Here is a 15,555-nt window from a genome sequence, read left to right on the forward strand (position 1 = left end):
ATAATTATATCATTTATTTGCAGTCCATAGAGTCCAGTGCCGAGACTAGGGCCACTTCATTAATACCTGTGACTACCTTCTTGAGTGTGTGTGCTCGTCATCAGAGGAATCTGCAGGATCTAGAGAGTAGTTGTCAGTCGGGATCCCCAGAATTTCCTTCAGTATTGCTCTCTTGCCATCAACTCTCCCAGGCCAGAGCAGCTTCACTGATTCCTCCACATTCTGTATCCCCTATTCTTTTAAAAACCAATGAAGGAAGATTCTAGTGCGTTTCCTGCATAGCCTTTTCCATTAACCAAATTAGACCCAGGCTGAGAGGAGTGTTAATTAAATCAAACCAAATTTTAAACTGAAAGTGGAAGCAGTGCTCCTGCTTTCATGATCTCCCACTTGTAGTATAATGAAGGCTGTAATGTGACCTTTTTGTCTTTTTTCATGAATGTGCAAACCCTGTCTCACTCTACTCTTTACTCTCATTCCATACATTTTATATTTTTGCCACACAAGATGGGAATAAGCTGGCGGATTTCTGTGCGGCTGTCAGCAAATTCTGTTTAGGATTTGCTTTAATCATTGGCTAGGAATAAACGGCCAAAACTGTTATTACATGTAATCTGAGGCCAAGATTGAAAGCTTCCTCTGTGTGTTTTCACCAAAACAGGAGCAATGGTCTGCGCTTGTTTTCCATGCCTTTGCAAGTGCTATATTAAGGTGTGCGTGACAAGCCTTCGTTAAAACACTTGCTGTGATCCTAGTGACCAAGTACCACGCTACTATGATTACATCTACCAAATTGCTACAGGACTAAACTTCTACAAAGCTAGTTGCCACGGCAAAACCCATGTATCCATGATGATTGAATTCTAGTTGTTGTATGATTATCAGAGGCAACACACATGCACAACACTCCATGGCAGAAGGCTGGACCAAATCCAATATGTAATATAAAGGTAATGTTTGTATTCTTCTGTGGCCACCTTCCTCTACCCTGTAGAATGATGATCTCAGTTTGAAAATTGTAAAAAAGAACACAAGCGTATAGGCAGTTTGGTCGGTTTTGAGGGATTGAACATTTTCAGTCTGGGTTATGTAATTAAGTCTTCTAAAACCGGCGTAGTTATCCATTTTTGACTCGGGCTTGTGCCTTTAATGTTTGGGTTGAGCCTAGGCAGCGCGCATGCGTGGTCTATAAGACCTATTATCTACTCTATCGGCATTTGGCATGCACATGAATTGCCATTTGTTTGTTATTGTGCCATTTAGAAATACAGGGTTTTTATTGGTGCATGGGGTCTGATTCTCCCTCCTTTGCGTGCATGGGTCATGCCCTGGTGATTTCATTCATTGATTGCTTTCGTTTGCCATCCCAATTCGTCTGCGATTCCTCCTGGTCATCCGGATCTGCCCTTTTATTTTGTAGGCTATCAACATCATTTTAGGCTGTTTCACGGAGCAATGCTCTGTTCAGCACCTGCAAAGTGTCAATTTCTGTCCGGTAGCTGTTGAGCTATACCAATAGCTATAACTCAAACAATGCAAGACCTATTGCATTTCTAATGCTTGTTTTACTTTGTCAAAAGCATTGACCACTAGAGTATGGTCTTGCATCGGATCATGTCTGTGTTCAATCTATGTAGCTTAATAGGTCGGAAGCTGAAATGAGATGGCAAGCATATTTGAGAAGCATACATCAACTTAGGATAAAAGTATGAATGACAGTTATCTTTGGGGCCAGCTTTTCTAAACTGTTGTAAGTCAAGAAGTAGCCACACAAGGTCTAGTCTTCATCTGGTTTATTGGTAGACAAGGAACAGCTTAAACAACCACCAACTGCCCAACAGGACAGTCCAGCTCCAACTGACCGATGACAGCACATGAACGTTCCACATTCTAGAGGCTTGCGTGCTGGGACACACGCAAGCAGCATACAACACACCTCCCCCCCCAAAACACCAAAAAAAAAAAAAACTAAGAACAAACATAATCTTTCATTTTTTCAGGTGGCCGCGAGACACGCACACTCCTTCTGGGTACCACGTCTGCATTTCTTTGCACAGACTCATCTTGAATCACAGGTGCCAATTCAACGACATCAACTAAGCCATCTGAGTCATTGAAAACCTCCTGCGGGCCAAGGGTGGTGACAACAGGTACACCAGAATTCGTAGGCAAAGACACCTGAAAGTTTTGCACAGTTTTGAAATTATCCAAAAACAATTGAACATTATCCTCAGCATAAGAGTGAGTAAGACATTTCCTAGGATCCATCAACAATTTGTCAGATCTAACAACAGAAACACGTCTGAAATTCCAAATTTTCCCCCCTTCAACACGTACAGCCTTACTAAATACCTCAATCACTCTGACAGGATCCGACCACTTAGCCCAATTCCTAACAGACGAACTTCCAAATTTCACACGCACCAAATCGCCAACTTTGACCTTGTGGCGTGAAACATTTTCCACAGAACGTTTGCCCATTTTTCCTTGATAAATCTTGATTCGTTCTTCCATTTCTTTGGCATTGAAAACAGACACACTGGGGCCATTGGATTTCAACCACCAAGGTAGCAACCTAGATCCAGGTTTGCGACCTCTTAACAATTCGAAAGGGGAACACCCCGTCACCGAATTGGGTGACGTACGATAAGTGAGCAAGGTGGCACTTAATGCTCTCTTTCAATTCAAATCGTTCCTGACCGCTAACTGAATAGATTCCTTGACCACTCTATTAAAGCGCTCGGTCTGGCCATTGGCTTGAGGATTATAATTGGAAACCCTCTTGTGAGATATACCATGATCTTTAAAAAATGTTTCAATCTCAACACTAGTAAACTGCGTCCCATTATCTGATATAATCTCAGAGGGGAGGCCCTCCCGACAGAAAACATTGTTAAGAAAGTCAATGACCTGCCTGGAAGTGATTCTTTCAACAATTTTGACCTCTGGCCATTTCGAAAAATAGTCTATTAAAACTAATCCATAGACTTCCTTGCAGCCAGGCAAATTTAAAGGACCAATGATGTCAATGCCTAACCTTCTCCAAGGTCCTTCAGCATACTCAATGGGAGTGATCGAGGAGGACAATGGTTTCACACTCTTGTCACTGTTGGAACAAGAAACGCAATTCCTGACCCATCTATCCACAACAGCATCCAAAGAAGGCCACCAATAGTATTCCCTTAACCTCCTCTTGGTGGTGGACATGCCCATATGACCCTCGTGAGCAATCTTAATTAATTTCTCCCTGACTGACAAAGGAGGAATTATTTTGTCACCCCTGGTGATAATGTTGTTAAAACACATGAGCTCATCCTTAACCTTAAAAAATGAACTTAAATCACCCGACAACTTCCTTTCTTCAGGCCACCCACATTTAAGATAAGTTTTAACCAAACTCAAAGTATTATCCTCAGACATTGCCTCCACCCAATGTTCTTCACTGATGACCTCTGAAACATCCACATTAATGTCTTTCATGGTGTACGCTACGTCACACTCATCAGATTGTTCAACTTCGTGATGAGGTAAAGCTAACCTTGACATGCAGTCAGCATGCACATTGAGTCTACCAGGGATATACTCCACAGTGCATCGATACTCCTGTAGTTTGGCCGCCAATCTGGCCAATCGGGCTGTAAGAATCCTTCCACCACCCGCAGCCAACATACTCACCAGCGGCTTGTGGTCGGTTCTAAGCACAAATTTTGTGCCCCACAAAAACTGCCGGAAATGCTGGGCTGCCGAAGTGCACGCTAATAGCTCCTTTTCAATCGTCGAATAGTTACACTCAGCACCTTTCAAAGTCCTTGAAGCATACGAGACAATACTTTCTTCACCCATACCTTTCTGCATCAGAACTGCACCCAATCCAGTATTACACGCATCAACAGAAACAATACATTCTTTACCCACAACAAATGGTTTCAAGAAAGGAGCAGAACAAATTTCCTTCTTTAACACATCAAATTGTTGTTGCTGTTCGTTTCCCCATACAAATTTTGCACCTTTTTTAAGTAACAGTCGAAGAGCAGCCACTTTGGAAGCATAGTTCTTCACAAACTTGCTAAAATATTCAGTTAAACCAAGGAAAGAAAATAATTGATCCCTATTGGTGGGAGGAGGAGCCTTTGAAATACTGGACACATGATCAAATTTGGGTCTTATTCCTTCCTTGGAGATCTCATGTCCCAAATAATCTACCTTCTCCTGTCTGAATTTGCACTTAGCCAACTTGAGGGTCAACCCCTTAGATTGTATCCCTCCCAACACAGTTTTGAGATTCTTATCGTGTTCCAGAACATTATTGCCAAAAACCAAGATATCGTCCTGGAATGCAATGGCCCCTTCACATTCATTCAACACCTCCTTCATTAAGCGCTGGAACACTGATGCAGCACTGGCAAGGCCAAACGGCATCCGTAAGTAGCGAAACATACCCTCAGGCGTGACAAAAGCTGTTAGATTTCTAGAATCCTCATGCAAGACAACCTGGTGGTATGCACTGGCAAGGTCTAATGTTGAGAAAACGCTTGCACCGGAGAGGGTGGAAATGAGCTCATTGATTTTGGGTAGGGGATGCATGTCAGACCATATCTCCTTATTAAGGCTTCGAAGATCCACACATAAGCGGAGGTCGCCACTGGCCTTTAAGGATAAAACAATAGGGGAAACCCAAGGAGAAGACTCAATAGGCTCGATGATGTTGGATTTTACTAGATCATCAAGAATCCCTTTCATCTTGCTACGATAGGCTACGGGTACATTCCTAACCCTATGCCTTACAGGTACCGCATTGTCCTTAAGGATGATCTTATGCTTGAATTGGGTATACTCGCCTAACTTCTCCTCAAATACTTTTGGGAATTCTTTCTTGATGCTATCTACAAATTCACTGTCATTCGGGGCTACCATGCAAACTGGCCATGGAATGGTCGGGTCAATATATACAGGGGGTGAGGCATTGGGATCTAGCTTAATGCCCATCTCTTTCTGATGGGGCCAGCCTAAAAGCGATTCCCCTTTATTGGCAATATATATTTTAGCTTGAGTGAACCTGTCTTTAAATTCAACCTTTGCCCAAAAGAAACCAATTAATTCAATCTTGTGACCAGAATAGCTGCCAGGTTTGATATCAGGACTCGTGAATTCTCTATTTGGCCACAATTCTTCAAACAAATCTCTCCCAATTATGGAATACCAGGCACATGAATCTACTAGCATGGAAATCTCTTTTCCGTCTATGTGAAATAAAGCAGAAGGAAAACTTTTGCATTCATCAGAGGAAACACAAGAAATACAGTTGAACTAACTAAATTCCGCATCAAACTCTTCTTCGTCTACAGAAATACAATTAACTTTTTGTGGTGAACGACACATCTTCCCAAAATGACCAGTCTTTTTACATTTAACACAGACCTTATTCAAAGCGGGACAACTTTTAAAATTCCCCACATGCTCAAAGCTTCCACATCTGTAACAGATTATGAAAGAGCGTCTATTATTGAACCTATTTTCTTTCATGAAACTTTCATTAGACCTGTTGTCTCTCGTAAAACCTTCTCTTTTAAAATTGGATGCAACAGGTTTCTTCTGAAATGCTTGACTTCTGACAACGGAAACTTCAGGTACGGCTTCTTGGATCTTGACTGAAATGCCCTGACTCTGACCTCTAATTTTCAGACACGAACTTTTCTGACTGTTCGATCCCTTTAGCTATATTGACCACTGCTTTTAGTGAAGTTTCCGTCCCCAGCCACAATCTTTCCTGTATCTTCTTGCTCTTTGTCTTCATCATTATCTGGTCCCTAAGCACCTGTTCATAATTAATTGTGTCGAAGGCACAGGAACCAGCAAGAGCACGTAACGCAGAAATGTAGTTCTCTATAGTTTCATTTTCCTTTTGCGCCCTTGAGTAAAATTTAAAACGTTCCATCACAGTGTTTACTTTTTTCCCAAATCTGATGGCAAGTTGCTTGACTGCAATTTCAAAGACATCTGTTTCAGAGTCAGAATCTTCCAAAGGAGGGAGATCAGATAACTCCTTTAGTCCTTGTCCACCTAAAGACAAGCGTAATAAATCTAATTTCCTTTTGGCCGAACAACCTTCCTCCTCTAAAACACTGACATAGGCCAGAAACATGGGATACCACAAATCCCAATCCATTTTCGGTTCTCCTGCCACAGGTAAAAAATGTGGTGGTACCATAATATTAGACATGGCTTTAGGGTGAAGATCCAATTAATCCACTAAAAGTCCCTTAAAGTAGGTTAATATCTATTTTTTTATTTTTTTATATTGTTTTGCACAAAATATAGTTCTTGTGAAAAACGAAAAAAAAATTAGCGTTTTGTCAGTCTTTTTTATATGCTTTCCTCAATATGCTCGTTGAACTCTCCCTACCCAAGATGGCCGAACCATAAAGGCGATGTGAACCTTTACTCCCAGAATGCACTGCAATCCGACCCTGACGTCAGTGCAGCAGAGGGAGAGAATGGTGGACCTCGGCGTTCTACTGCGCAGTTGGAATTACCGTGCGCTCGCGTAAGTGGCCTTGAATACACAACGTTTTCCAAAAGTCAAATGTTTATTCACTTCCCCTTCATTAGAGTGGACCTTTGTGTTCCTGCACTAAATATCAGCCGCGGGTGCCATCAAGTGCACAGACCTAAACCGCCGCTGAGCAGAGACACGCAGAATGCTTGTGCTCGCGCAATTTTTAAAACTGAAACGAAGGTCCCACACTGCCGCAGGTGCTATCAAGGCACAAGTATTTTTATTTTAGACCTGCCGCTGGCGCTTTCAGTGCGCATACATGAATCGAAATGCAAAGTCTTACTTTTTTGTCAGAGCCGACGTGAACGCTGTTTCCTTTTGAACTTGAAGACTCGTTTCCTTCTAGGGTTGCTCCCGACGTCGCCAGTATGTTGTAAGTCAAGAAGTAGCCACACAAGGTCTAGTCTTCATCTGGTTTATTGGTAGACAAGGAACAGCTTAAACAACCACCAACTGCCCAACAGGACAGTCCAGCTCCAACTGACCGATGACAGCACATGAACGTTCCACATTCTAGAGGCTTGCGTGCTGGGACACACGCAAGCAGTATACAACATAAACCCTTTAAATTATTAAGCAATACTGCCTTTTTTTTCTTTGACGCTTTGAAAGGAATTTGATTTTATGTGCATATAAAATGTTTGCAAGTTACCTTTCGTTCCCCCTGGGAGTAAAGTTTTTTCTTTCTGCTTGGCTGTTGATTGGTTTGGTTGGTAATTTTTCATAAACTATGCTTTGACCTGGAGAGCATCCAGGTTGGCATTCACATCAAATTAGTGTCTTTCATTTATTGTCCTATTGTATAAAAGTAGTTCTTTCAAATTTGTATGATTTGTTGGCACGTGTTTTGTCGTGGCGTCACATTAAAATGCATATTGGTGTACCCAAAAAAAACCTGTATATAAGCTATTTCACGTGTGCACACACATGGTACCCTTTAATGCAGGACAATACCCGTTGTTCACCGTTCTGCACAGATGCAGGTGAGAGCAGTGCCCAAAATCAAAACACACTTTCAATGAATAGTTTGTTTGTGCAACTTAGTGAGACATGGCTATTTGCTTTTGTTGTAATCTTAGCTGTGTTGTATAGTTCCTACTAATCCGTAGGACCTGTGCATAGTTCGGACAATGTAAACTAAGGGCTTGGTGTCAAGACTTATTCCTAACACCCCTGCAGCATATGTTTGCCTACAGACATGTGTGCTGCAATGATTAGTAGATCGAAGCAGAAAAACTTGATTACAAGCACCAACAGCGTAAATAGTAGCTCTAGTACTACCATGGTGCTAAACAATTGTACATATGCAGGTATATAAAAAGGCAATAATCTAGCACACTCCTACAAACCCTACTCTTAAGTGTACCTAGAGTGTGTGTAGGTGTAGAGCCAAGAACGCGGCGTGGTGATTTCTAAGCATGCAAGGACATTCGGTGTCGGCGGAAGTACCTCCTCTGCTAATTCATCGGGATGCTCATCTTTTATAATAGAAAGCAGCCTTGTGATGTACGCGTAGATTAGTAATGTTGTGGATATGTAGATAGCCCTGTCACCCCGTGGATTAAGATAGTGATGATGTTTGTACGTAGTAAGGAACAAGACCTTGTACATGTTGTTCAGGGCTTTGTGATAATGGTGTGCAAAGCTAGATGTAAAAAATGTAGTTTAGGAGAAACTAATGTAACATTGTCATGCGTGCAAATGTATGGAAAAGGGCACAGCTTGGGAACGTTTTTTGTGAAGACAATGTAAGAAATACGCAGCTTATACATGGGCCTAACCCGAGAATATAACAGTTGAGTGATAGTAGAGGCGGTAAGTTGACTGTGCACCATGATTAGAGTTTGATAACAGACCTACTAGTCGGGCCCATAGGGACACTGCCCCCATATGAAGTGAGGGCAACTCCAAACAGCTGTGTGCCCAATGTAGTGAGAGAGGTTTAGCTTCTCTGACGGATATCTTTAATTTGTCTGGATCTGTGGAATAGGAGGGACTACTGACTTTAAGGTATAGCAATCCCCTGGTTTTCCTCCTCTCCCCCACTTTTGTTTGCAATCCTGCCTGGCTGATGAACAGTTCAAGTGTACAGTGGTGCTGCTGGCCCCGTTTTTAGTACAGTTCTTCCTCGCGGAGTGGTGTGGCTCACTGGTTAGAGGCGGCAGACCCGGAAGCAGAGGTTGGCCCGGGACCAGGGTTCGATTCCCGACGCGGCAGGGTCTTGGGCCAAGGTCAGCGATAATTCTCGCCTCGGTGCCTACTCTAACCATGGGTACCACTCAGCAACTCTGGGCAATAGCTTGCTTAATCTCCACTAACGGCCCCATCAGCGCCGGGGATGCTTGTCTTCACCTTGGAGATGCCCAGGAGGGACCATCTCACAGGGAAAGCCAGGATGGGTTCCCCAGCGGTATACAGCACCGGGACGCCCCTTTGCTGGGGCAGCTGTGCGCTTTACAAGTATACGACATTTAACATTCGTGCCTTGTGTTTAGAGACATTTCTTCCGGTGAAACACAATTGCGCATCTCAGTGCTCTGTAGTGAGTGTCCTTATGCTCATTATTAGTGTGTAACAGAGGGTAGGAGAGTAAAATCTTAAAGCGGAATGTCCCAGGTGCTGAACTCTGTACCAGATAGTGACCACATTATCAAATCTTGTGAGACTCATAAGTGCAGTGACTATATACACCTGCACTAACCTTGCAAAAATATGGGCACTCAAAATGGTGAACAAATACAGGGGTAAAGTGCATTTGTGCAACAACTAAAAATAAGTGCACTGCACACAAGCCGCTGGATATTTCAGTGGCTATAAAGTCACCTGCTATCTGGCATATAATTTGATCATGAGCACCAAGCGTGCAGCTGTCCTTGATTCTGTGCAATTGTAGTCTTAGTCCTGCACACACATTCAAATCCCAGTGCCTTTGCTGGTGCATGAGGGCACCTGAGAGGATACCACAATTCAGTAGTGCCACTGACCTTTGTGAGAAATCTGTATAATGTTCAACAGACAGATCTACCTTTCGTTGTATAAACTGTGGACCTGCATAGGACTACATCTGACTTGCTTGTTGTTGGTTTCTGTCTAAAGTGGCTTAGTAAACATAACAGTGCACTGGAATTTTGCCAGTGATCAGTGGGTGAATATAGCTTTATAGTCTGCTGCAAAGGGTCAGAGCCACAGGCAAAGGCCTATAACGAGGGAAACGGTATAACCCGAAGGGGTATAAGGCTAGTAGAACATTCCGCCCAATAAGGGTAGAATATTCGAAATTAAAATGGGAGAAACATGTAGACAAAAATTGGAATGTTGGAGCTCCGGGATTATACCAGCCATTAAAAGTCCAGAGCTACTCGATTGTTGTGGGTGGAGTTGTCAACGTTCCAGTGTTCTAATTTAAGTTCAGCATTCCACACATCACGTTTTGTCTTTAGTGAGAGATGCTAGATGCAGTAGGTTTGTCCAGTGGTGGGCCATGTGCTCACTGTTGCATAGGACTGAAGCTGCTTCTCATTGATGAAGACCCCCCGCCCCAAAAAAACCCAAAACAGCCTAGGATTGCTTGTGTTCACGTCTGATTGATGACTGCTCCTAATGGAGCAGGGTCAAGCTAATTTGCATACAGCGGGTCTTTTTCTTGAGTGTAATAGTGGGCAAAAAAATGTGGACTGGAACGTAGCCTTAGTAACTATTAGTGGCTGAGATTATTTCAGGCATTCTACCTTCATGTTTTTGTTTTTGTGTTTTAAAAAATATATATATTTAAATGGCAATTCTCTACATCAGTCGAAAGGGCTACTAAATAGAGAAATGGCAATCTGGCTGTGGGACTAGAAATTCAAGTGTGTACGTAAAACGGGAAAATAAAACCCTCCTCCTGATTGCATGTCATCAATCCTATGCCCAAAACACGTCCTTGACCTTCTATTGCATAACAAAATAGCAATTTGGTGCAGCAGCATTATCAGGCTGAATTCACAGACATCCAGTGGTTTACAGGAAGTATGCTGAGCGGTATAACAGATAGCAATGTAAATGACAGAAGAAAACATACTAGCCTCATTGGCAGCTGATGACCTTAAAGAATTTCAAATAAGAGAACAAGGCAAGGTCACTGTTGTGTGAGGACGTTTACTTTAAGGACTCCGATATTCATGTTGTTGCCATCCATTAGCCAAAGGAGAATAATCGCCACAAAGCACACACTCGTAATGTAGCTTCCAACATTGGACACTAAGATGTAAATCACCATAAACGTGTCAAATGTATCGGAGTTCAAGCAAGCACTCCCTCCCATATCTGTTGCTAATTTCTGGCCCGTTAGATATGGTTTCATTTTTTAGGTCTCGCACAAGACGAAAGCAAAGCGAAGCTTTGCTGTCTAGGGCGAGACAACTAATGCTGTTACTTTCAGGGGAATGAGGACAGCAAAGTGCCACGCGCTTTTGCAGGCCGAGATTTGACCTCGTGAGCGTGCACGCCGTCACTCACGCATGCGCACAAAGAAAGCCATACACACACTGCATATACACACACGCACCCCCCCTTAAATAGACACACACGCGCACACAGACAGACAGACGCACGCAGAAACACACTCAAACAGACACACGCGCGTACACCCCATCCCCACTCACCCCTCCTCTCACTCAACACACTCACCTGTTCTGGCGGTGCTCGGCGGCGGATCTGCATCTCGGGCGGCGGTAGCGCTTTGCGGGGCTCTCTCACCACATGAGAGCCCGGCCTTCCCCATGTGCCCGCCCGCTCTTCACCCGGTCCCCCATCTTGGGACCGGGACGCAATGCGGAGCCTTCGTGGCTCCTCGGGCAGCTCTCTCTCCCTCTCGCCGCGATGGGGCGGGACTTGTGATAGGCCGGCTTCCCAACCGCTTCCGGGTCGTCGCAGGCAGCGCGGCGGCCCGGCGGGGATTTGTTTTTTATATGTTCCTATTATTATCAGCATGCATGATTGCTAGTGCAGCTGTGGAACACATCGCAATGCATTTCAGTTGTGTACTGATAATTGCGAGTTACTGCAGACCAGGTTTACACTCAGTGAACAGGATTCCGTGGCAGGACATTTAAACAGGATGGCCTGTGCCGCGTTATAGGGCGCTACTAGAAGTGCTGGTCAAGACTCGAGGCATGCTGTGGCCTCCCAAGCTACAAGCTCTGAAGTCAATGCTGTGTTCCAGAGCACTGTCTCGCCTGTTTCTCAGAGAGGATCTTGCTTTCATACAGCCACATCAAAGAGCTTAGATTTCGGGAGAGAAGTCACCCTTTACGCCCCAAACAGTCCGATGCGCGCAGAGACTAGGTCCCTCAGTCCTTACTGAAACTTTATGAGCATGAAGTGCAGTGACCAAGGGAGACTTTGCTGTATGTTGGGAGGGCCGTTTATCTGTTTCCCAGGGAGCATGAGCTCTACAAGCTGCTGTTTTGGGTTATGCCAATGTACCATCACAGGAACGAGGCTAGATGCGGCGTAACCAGAGCCGCCAACTTTGGAATTTGGGGAACCGGGTCTCAGCTGAACTTGAACACCCTGTGAATTTGGGCAAATCACTTAATCTCCCTGTGCCAGCGAAACAGAAATGTGTCCTTGTGTAAGGTAATTGGTGCTCACGTAAAGCGCTCTAATATCTTTAGGTTGAGTTTCAGCTTTATAAAATGCACACAATAAAAGAGAGCAGGTTACGCCCGCCCTGTGCCCAGCGCTATCTGAAATATCTGCCAGTTGCCATTGAATTAATGTATTCTGTGTTGTATTTTTTTTGTCAGAATATTTATTTTACACATCAAAGGTTGTGCATTACATGTGTTCTGTCAGTGACAGGCTGGCATTTCATCAAGACTAAATCTTCTTTAAAAACAGTTAGACGGTGGGCTCACAGAATCTGGTTTGCAGCTGAATGACTGGTTAGTGATCTGGGGCTTGTGTGAAAGAAGTACCAAGCAAACAGAGGTGTGCCTATCTTTGAACACTTTCTCCCCACACTAAAAAACCCATTTGTAGGAATTTGGGGTTTCGTGAATGTGCATCATCAGAGCTGTGTGAATAATAACAGTTGTGAGCAACAACATACTCTTGCACACACGCTCACTGCTCACCAATTCAAAGTTTGCTAAAAATGTTATGCAACGCATTGTCATACACAATGCCAATAACTCAAACTTTAATGCTGCGAGACCTATTGCATTGTAAATGCTTGTTAGCTCTTGGCTGCCAGGCTTTCGGCTCTCATAAGTATTTACCCGTCCTTCTGGACCACTAGTCAAAACCAATTTATAAGTCAAGCAATTTTCATTAGGCAGCAGCTACCCTACTCGCTTTAGATAAGTTATTTGCAGCTTGGCAAATTGCAGACACCTCAAAATACACATTTGGCTCCTCTTTAATGGCATTCAATTTGGACCTTTCTTCAGATACATCAGTTGGCGCATGTGAAATAACACAGATTACTAGACCTCTAGCAAGTGGCATGGTAAAGCAGCTAATTCGAACAATAAAAAAAAAGTTTGCCAAGGAGCAGGTTTGAGCAGAATATCTGTGTTAAATGTTTTCTCAAGTTATGAGAGATTACTGAAACAAAGATTTGCAGTGCAGCTACTTTTCTTATCGCCACTGCCAACTTGCCTATCGCAGATGGTCATGGAACCCCAGACAGAGGATGCCTGAATCGTACAAAAAGAAAAGACGAAAATGAAAGAATGTTATCAGGAAATGTACTTGGAAGATTATAACTCCGGACAGAGTTCAGGAATACCAGAAGGCAACTGTAACAAGCATTTGCAATGCAAAAGGTCTTGCAGTTAGCGAGTTTAAGCTATTGGCATTGTAAATGACCATGCCTTTTATTTTTGTTTCAAAAACGAAAACAAAATAAAAGGCATTGTTATTTGCAATCTCAATAGCTCAAACTCGCATAAATGCGAGACCTAGTGCATTGCAAATGCACACATTTTCTTTTGTGCATTGTCTGGCCCGCCTCATGTAAGGTCAGCAGGTGAATATTGCACATGTACCCCTTTGGAACTGTGTTTACAGTTCAGCTTGCCTAGCCTCACTATAGACACCGTTTGAGCGATGCAAAGCAGGGCTTTGTTTCTAGGCCTGGGCGGCAAATTCCGTTCCGTTCGCGGGAATTCGGTAATTTTGTGTTCAGCAGAGAACGCAAAATTGCCCACAATTGTGTGTTCCGCGACTTCGCGGAAGTTTTTGCTTTTTCGCGTTTGCAAATGCATGTTCGCAAGATCTTTCCCCCCGAGCACGCAAACAGCGATTGCGAACAGTAAAAAAGCAGCGCCAACAAGCAATTCCGCGTGTTCTCGGAATTTCTGCGTGTTCGCAGAGATTTTTTACCATTTCGCGGAGATTTGCGTAACGCGATTACGCAAATTCCGCCCACCCCTAGTTGTTTACCCTATGCGTGCAGGCTCTCGATATTGCAAGTACTTGAGGTGGAACTGTCAAACGCAAAGGAGCAATGGATGAAAACACAAAGCTACAACTGTCCCAACACAACACCCTGTGTTTATTAGCTGACTGCGACTTTAAGTTTTTGAAACTTTTATTGCTGCAATTCATAAACCCAGAATACTTCACCACGTTCAGTAACATTGCTGTCCAAGTCGCCCACATTTGGAAGGCATGGATTGTGCTATGTCTGAACTGTGCTGGATGGCCTTAACCCCCTGGCTGCGGCCGGAATTCTGCGCCTGTGCGGCACATTCCGATCGCGGGCGTGGTCATGACAGCTCCCGGCCGTCATCAGCACACGCCCACCGTAACTGTTGACGACCGGGAGCAGTCATCAGCACCGAAGGGGTTAAGTATATCTTTCTTCCTGTTATTCATAGATCGAGTGTGCAGACTGTCATCAAGTAAAGGCTCTCATGACAATACACCCAGAAACCTAGAACTTCTGCCTCCCCATGAGAGCTCCCAGCAGGTTATAGATGAGGGATGAGTATTTTTATTGAACAGAATGTGTGAATGGAATGTTGATTGAGTAGAGGAGAGCTGGTCATTCACCACAAACACAAAGCTGCAACTGGGATGGAGGGATAAAGAAAGACGACCAGCAGGTAGGAACCCTGGGCGACACTGTTGTCATATCTCGAACCATCTGTAGGCCAGATGTGATTAGAGGGGGCAATAAAAGTTCTCCTCAGCGCTTCTGTAACTGTTGGTTTTTCATTTTAATGTGTAGAAAAGAGATTGTGGTCCTCAAATTTATAAAAGCTAGTGTTCTTCAATAGGAAGGCCGTGTAATGTATTGTATTTGTCTTCAGGAATTGATTTAGAAATGGCACGCAAAGAAGAAGAACAGCTGCTCCTTCAGGATGCACGGCAGTGGTTGAACAGCCGGAAGATAGAGGATGTGAAGCATAAGCGGTCTGGCGCTACGGCTTTGCATGTGGCAGCGGCCAAGGGGTACTTGGAGGCTATGAGGTGAGGACTACTGTGTTTCTCAGTTTTTTTTTTTACCGTGCTTGCCTCGACAAGGGTTACCATCTCTCCCCATGTGTGCAGGACACATGTTTCTAGGCATGGGCTTTTCTCTTGGCCCTGTTGAGTTAAATGATTCATTCCAAAACGAAATCTCCTATGATTTGGTTGCCAAATAAAAGCGAAGCATGGTATCTTTCCAACTTGGAGTAAGGTGGTCAATGATTCTGCAAATTTTTGCTTGTAGAAAGAATACTTTTCATAGGCGACAACCTCTACCGCTGCTGTTGGCAAGACGATATTACTTTCTTTATTTAATGTTGGGGGGCCTGGAGAGGGACTAATTCTTTGAAATTGTTCACACATAAAACTAAAACATATATCACTGCCTTCCTAATACTTGATATTGCTGTCTTACTCCCAGCTACAATGCTTACTTTGACATTCATGTACAATCTTGCTTTAATATAGCTTAAAAGTAAGCCATGCATTTCTTACTGAGGCTACACAAATGTGAAAACTGAAAGAATCATGAGTTA

At 43.6% G+C, this 15,555-nt stretch overlaps 1 protein-coding gene across 5 annotated transcripts in view; it reads left to right on the forward strand.

Annotated features, from left to right (window-relative positions):
- Positions 1 to 15,555, forward strand: part of PPP1R12B (protein phosphatase 1 regulatory subunit 12B) — a 916,156-nt gene that overhangs the window by 228,609 nt on the left and 671,992 nt on the right. For all 5 annotated transcript variants that reach the window (XR_013594883.1, XM_078644174.1, XM_078644172.1 and 2 more), the window contains exon 4: positions 14,860 to 15,019. Coding sequence is in view for 4 of the 5 variants with exons in the window: in XM_078644174.1 (XP_078500300.1) it covers positions 14,860 to 15,019 (160 nt within the window). In the remaining variant the exon portion in view is untranslated. The remainder of the gene's footprint in view (positions 1 to 14,859; positions 15,020 to 15,555) is intronic.

Source organism: Lissotriton helveticus, chromosome 5_1 (genome assembly GCF_964261635.1).
Source record: "Lissotriton helveticus chromosome 5_1, aLisHel1.1, whole genome shotgun sequence".
Lineage (NCBI taxonomy): Eukaryota > Metazoa > Chordata > Amphibia > Caudata > Salamandridae > Lissotriton > Lissotriton helveticus.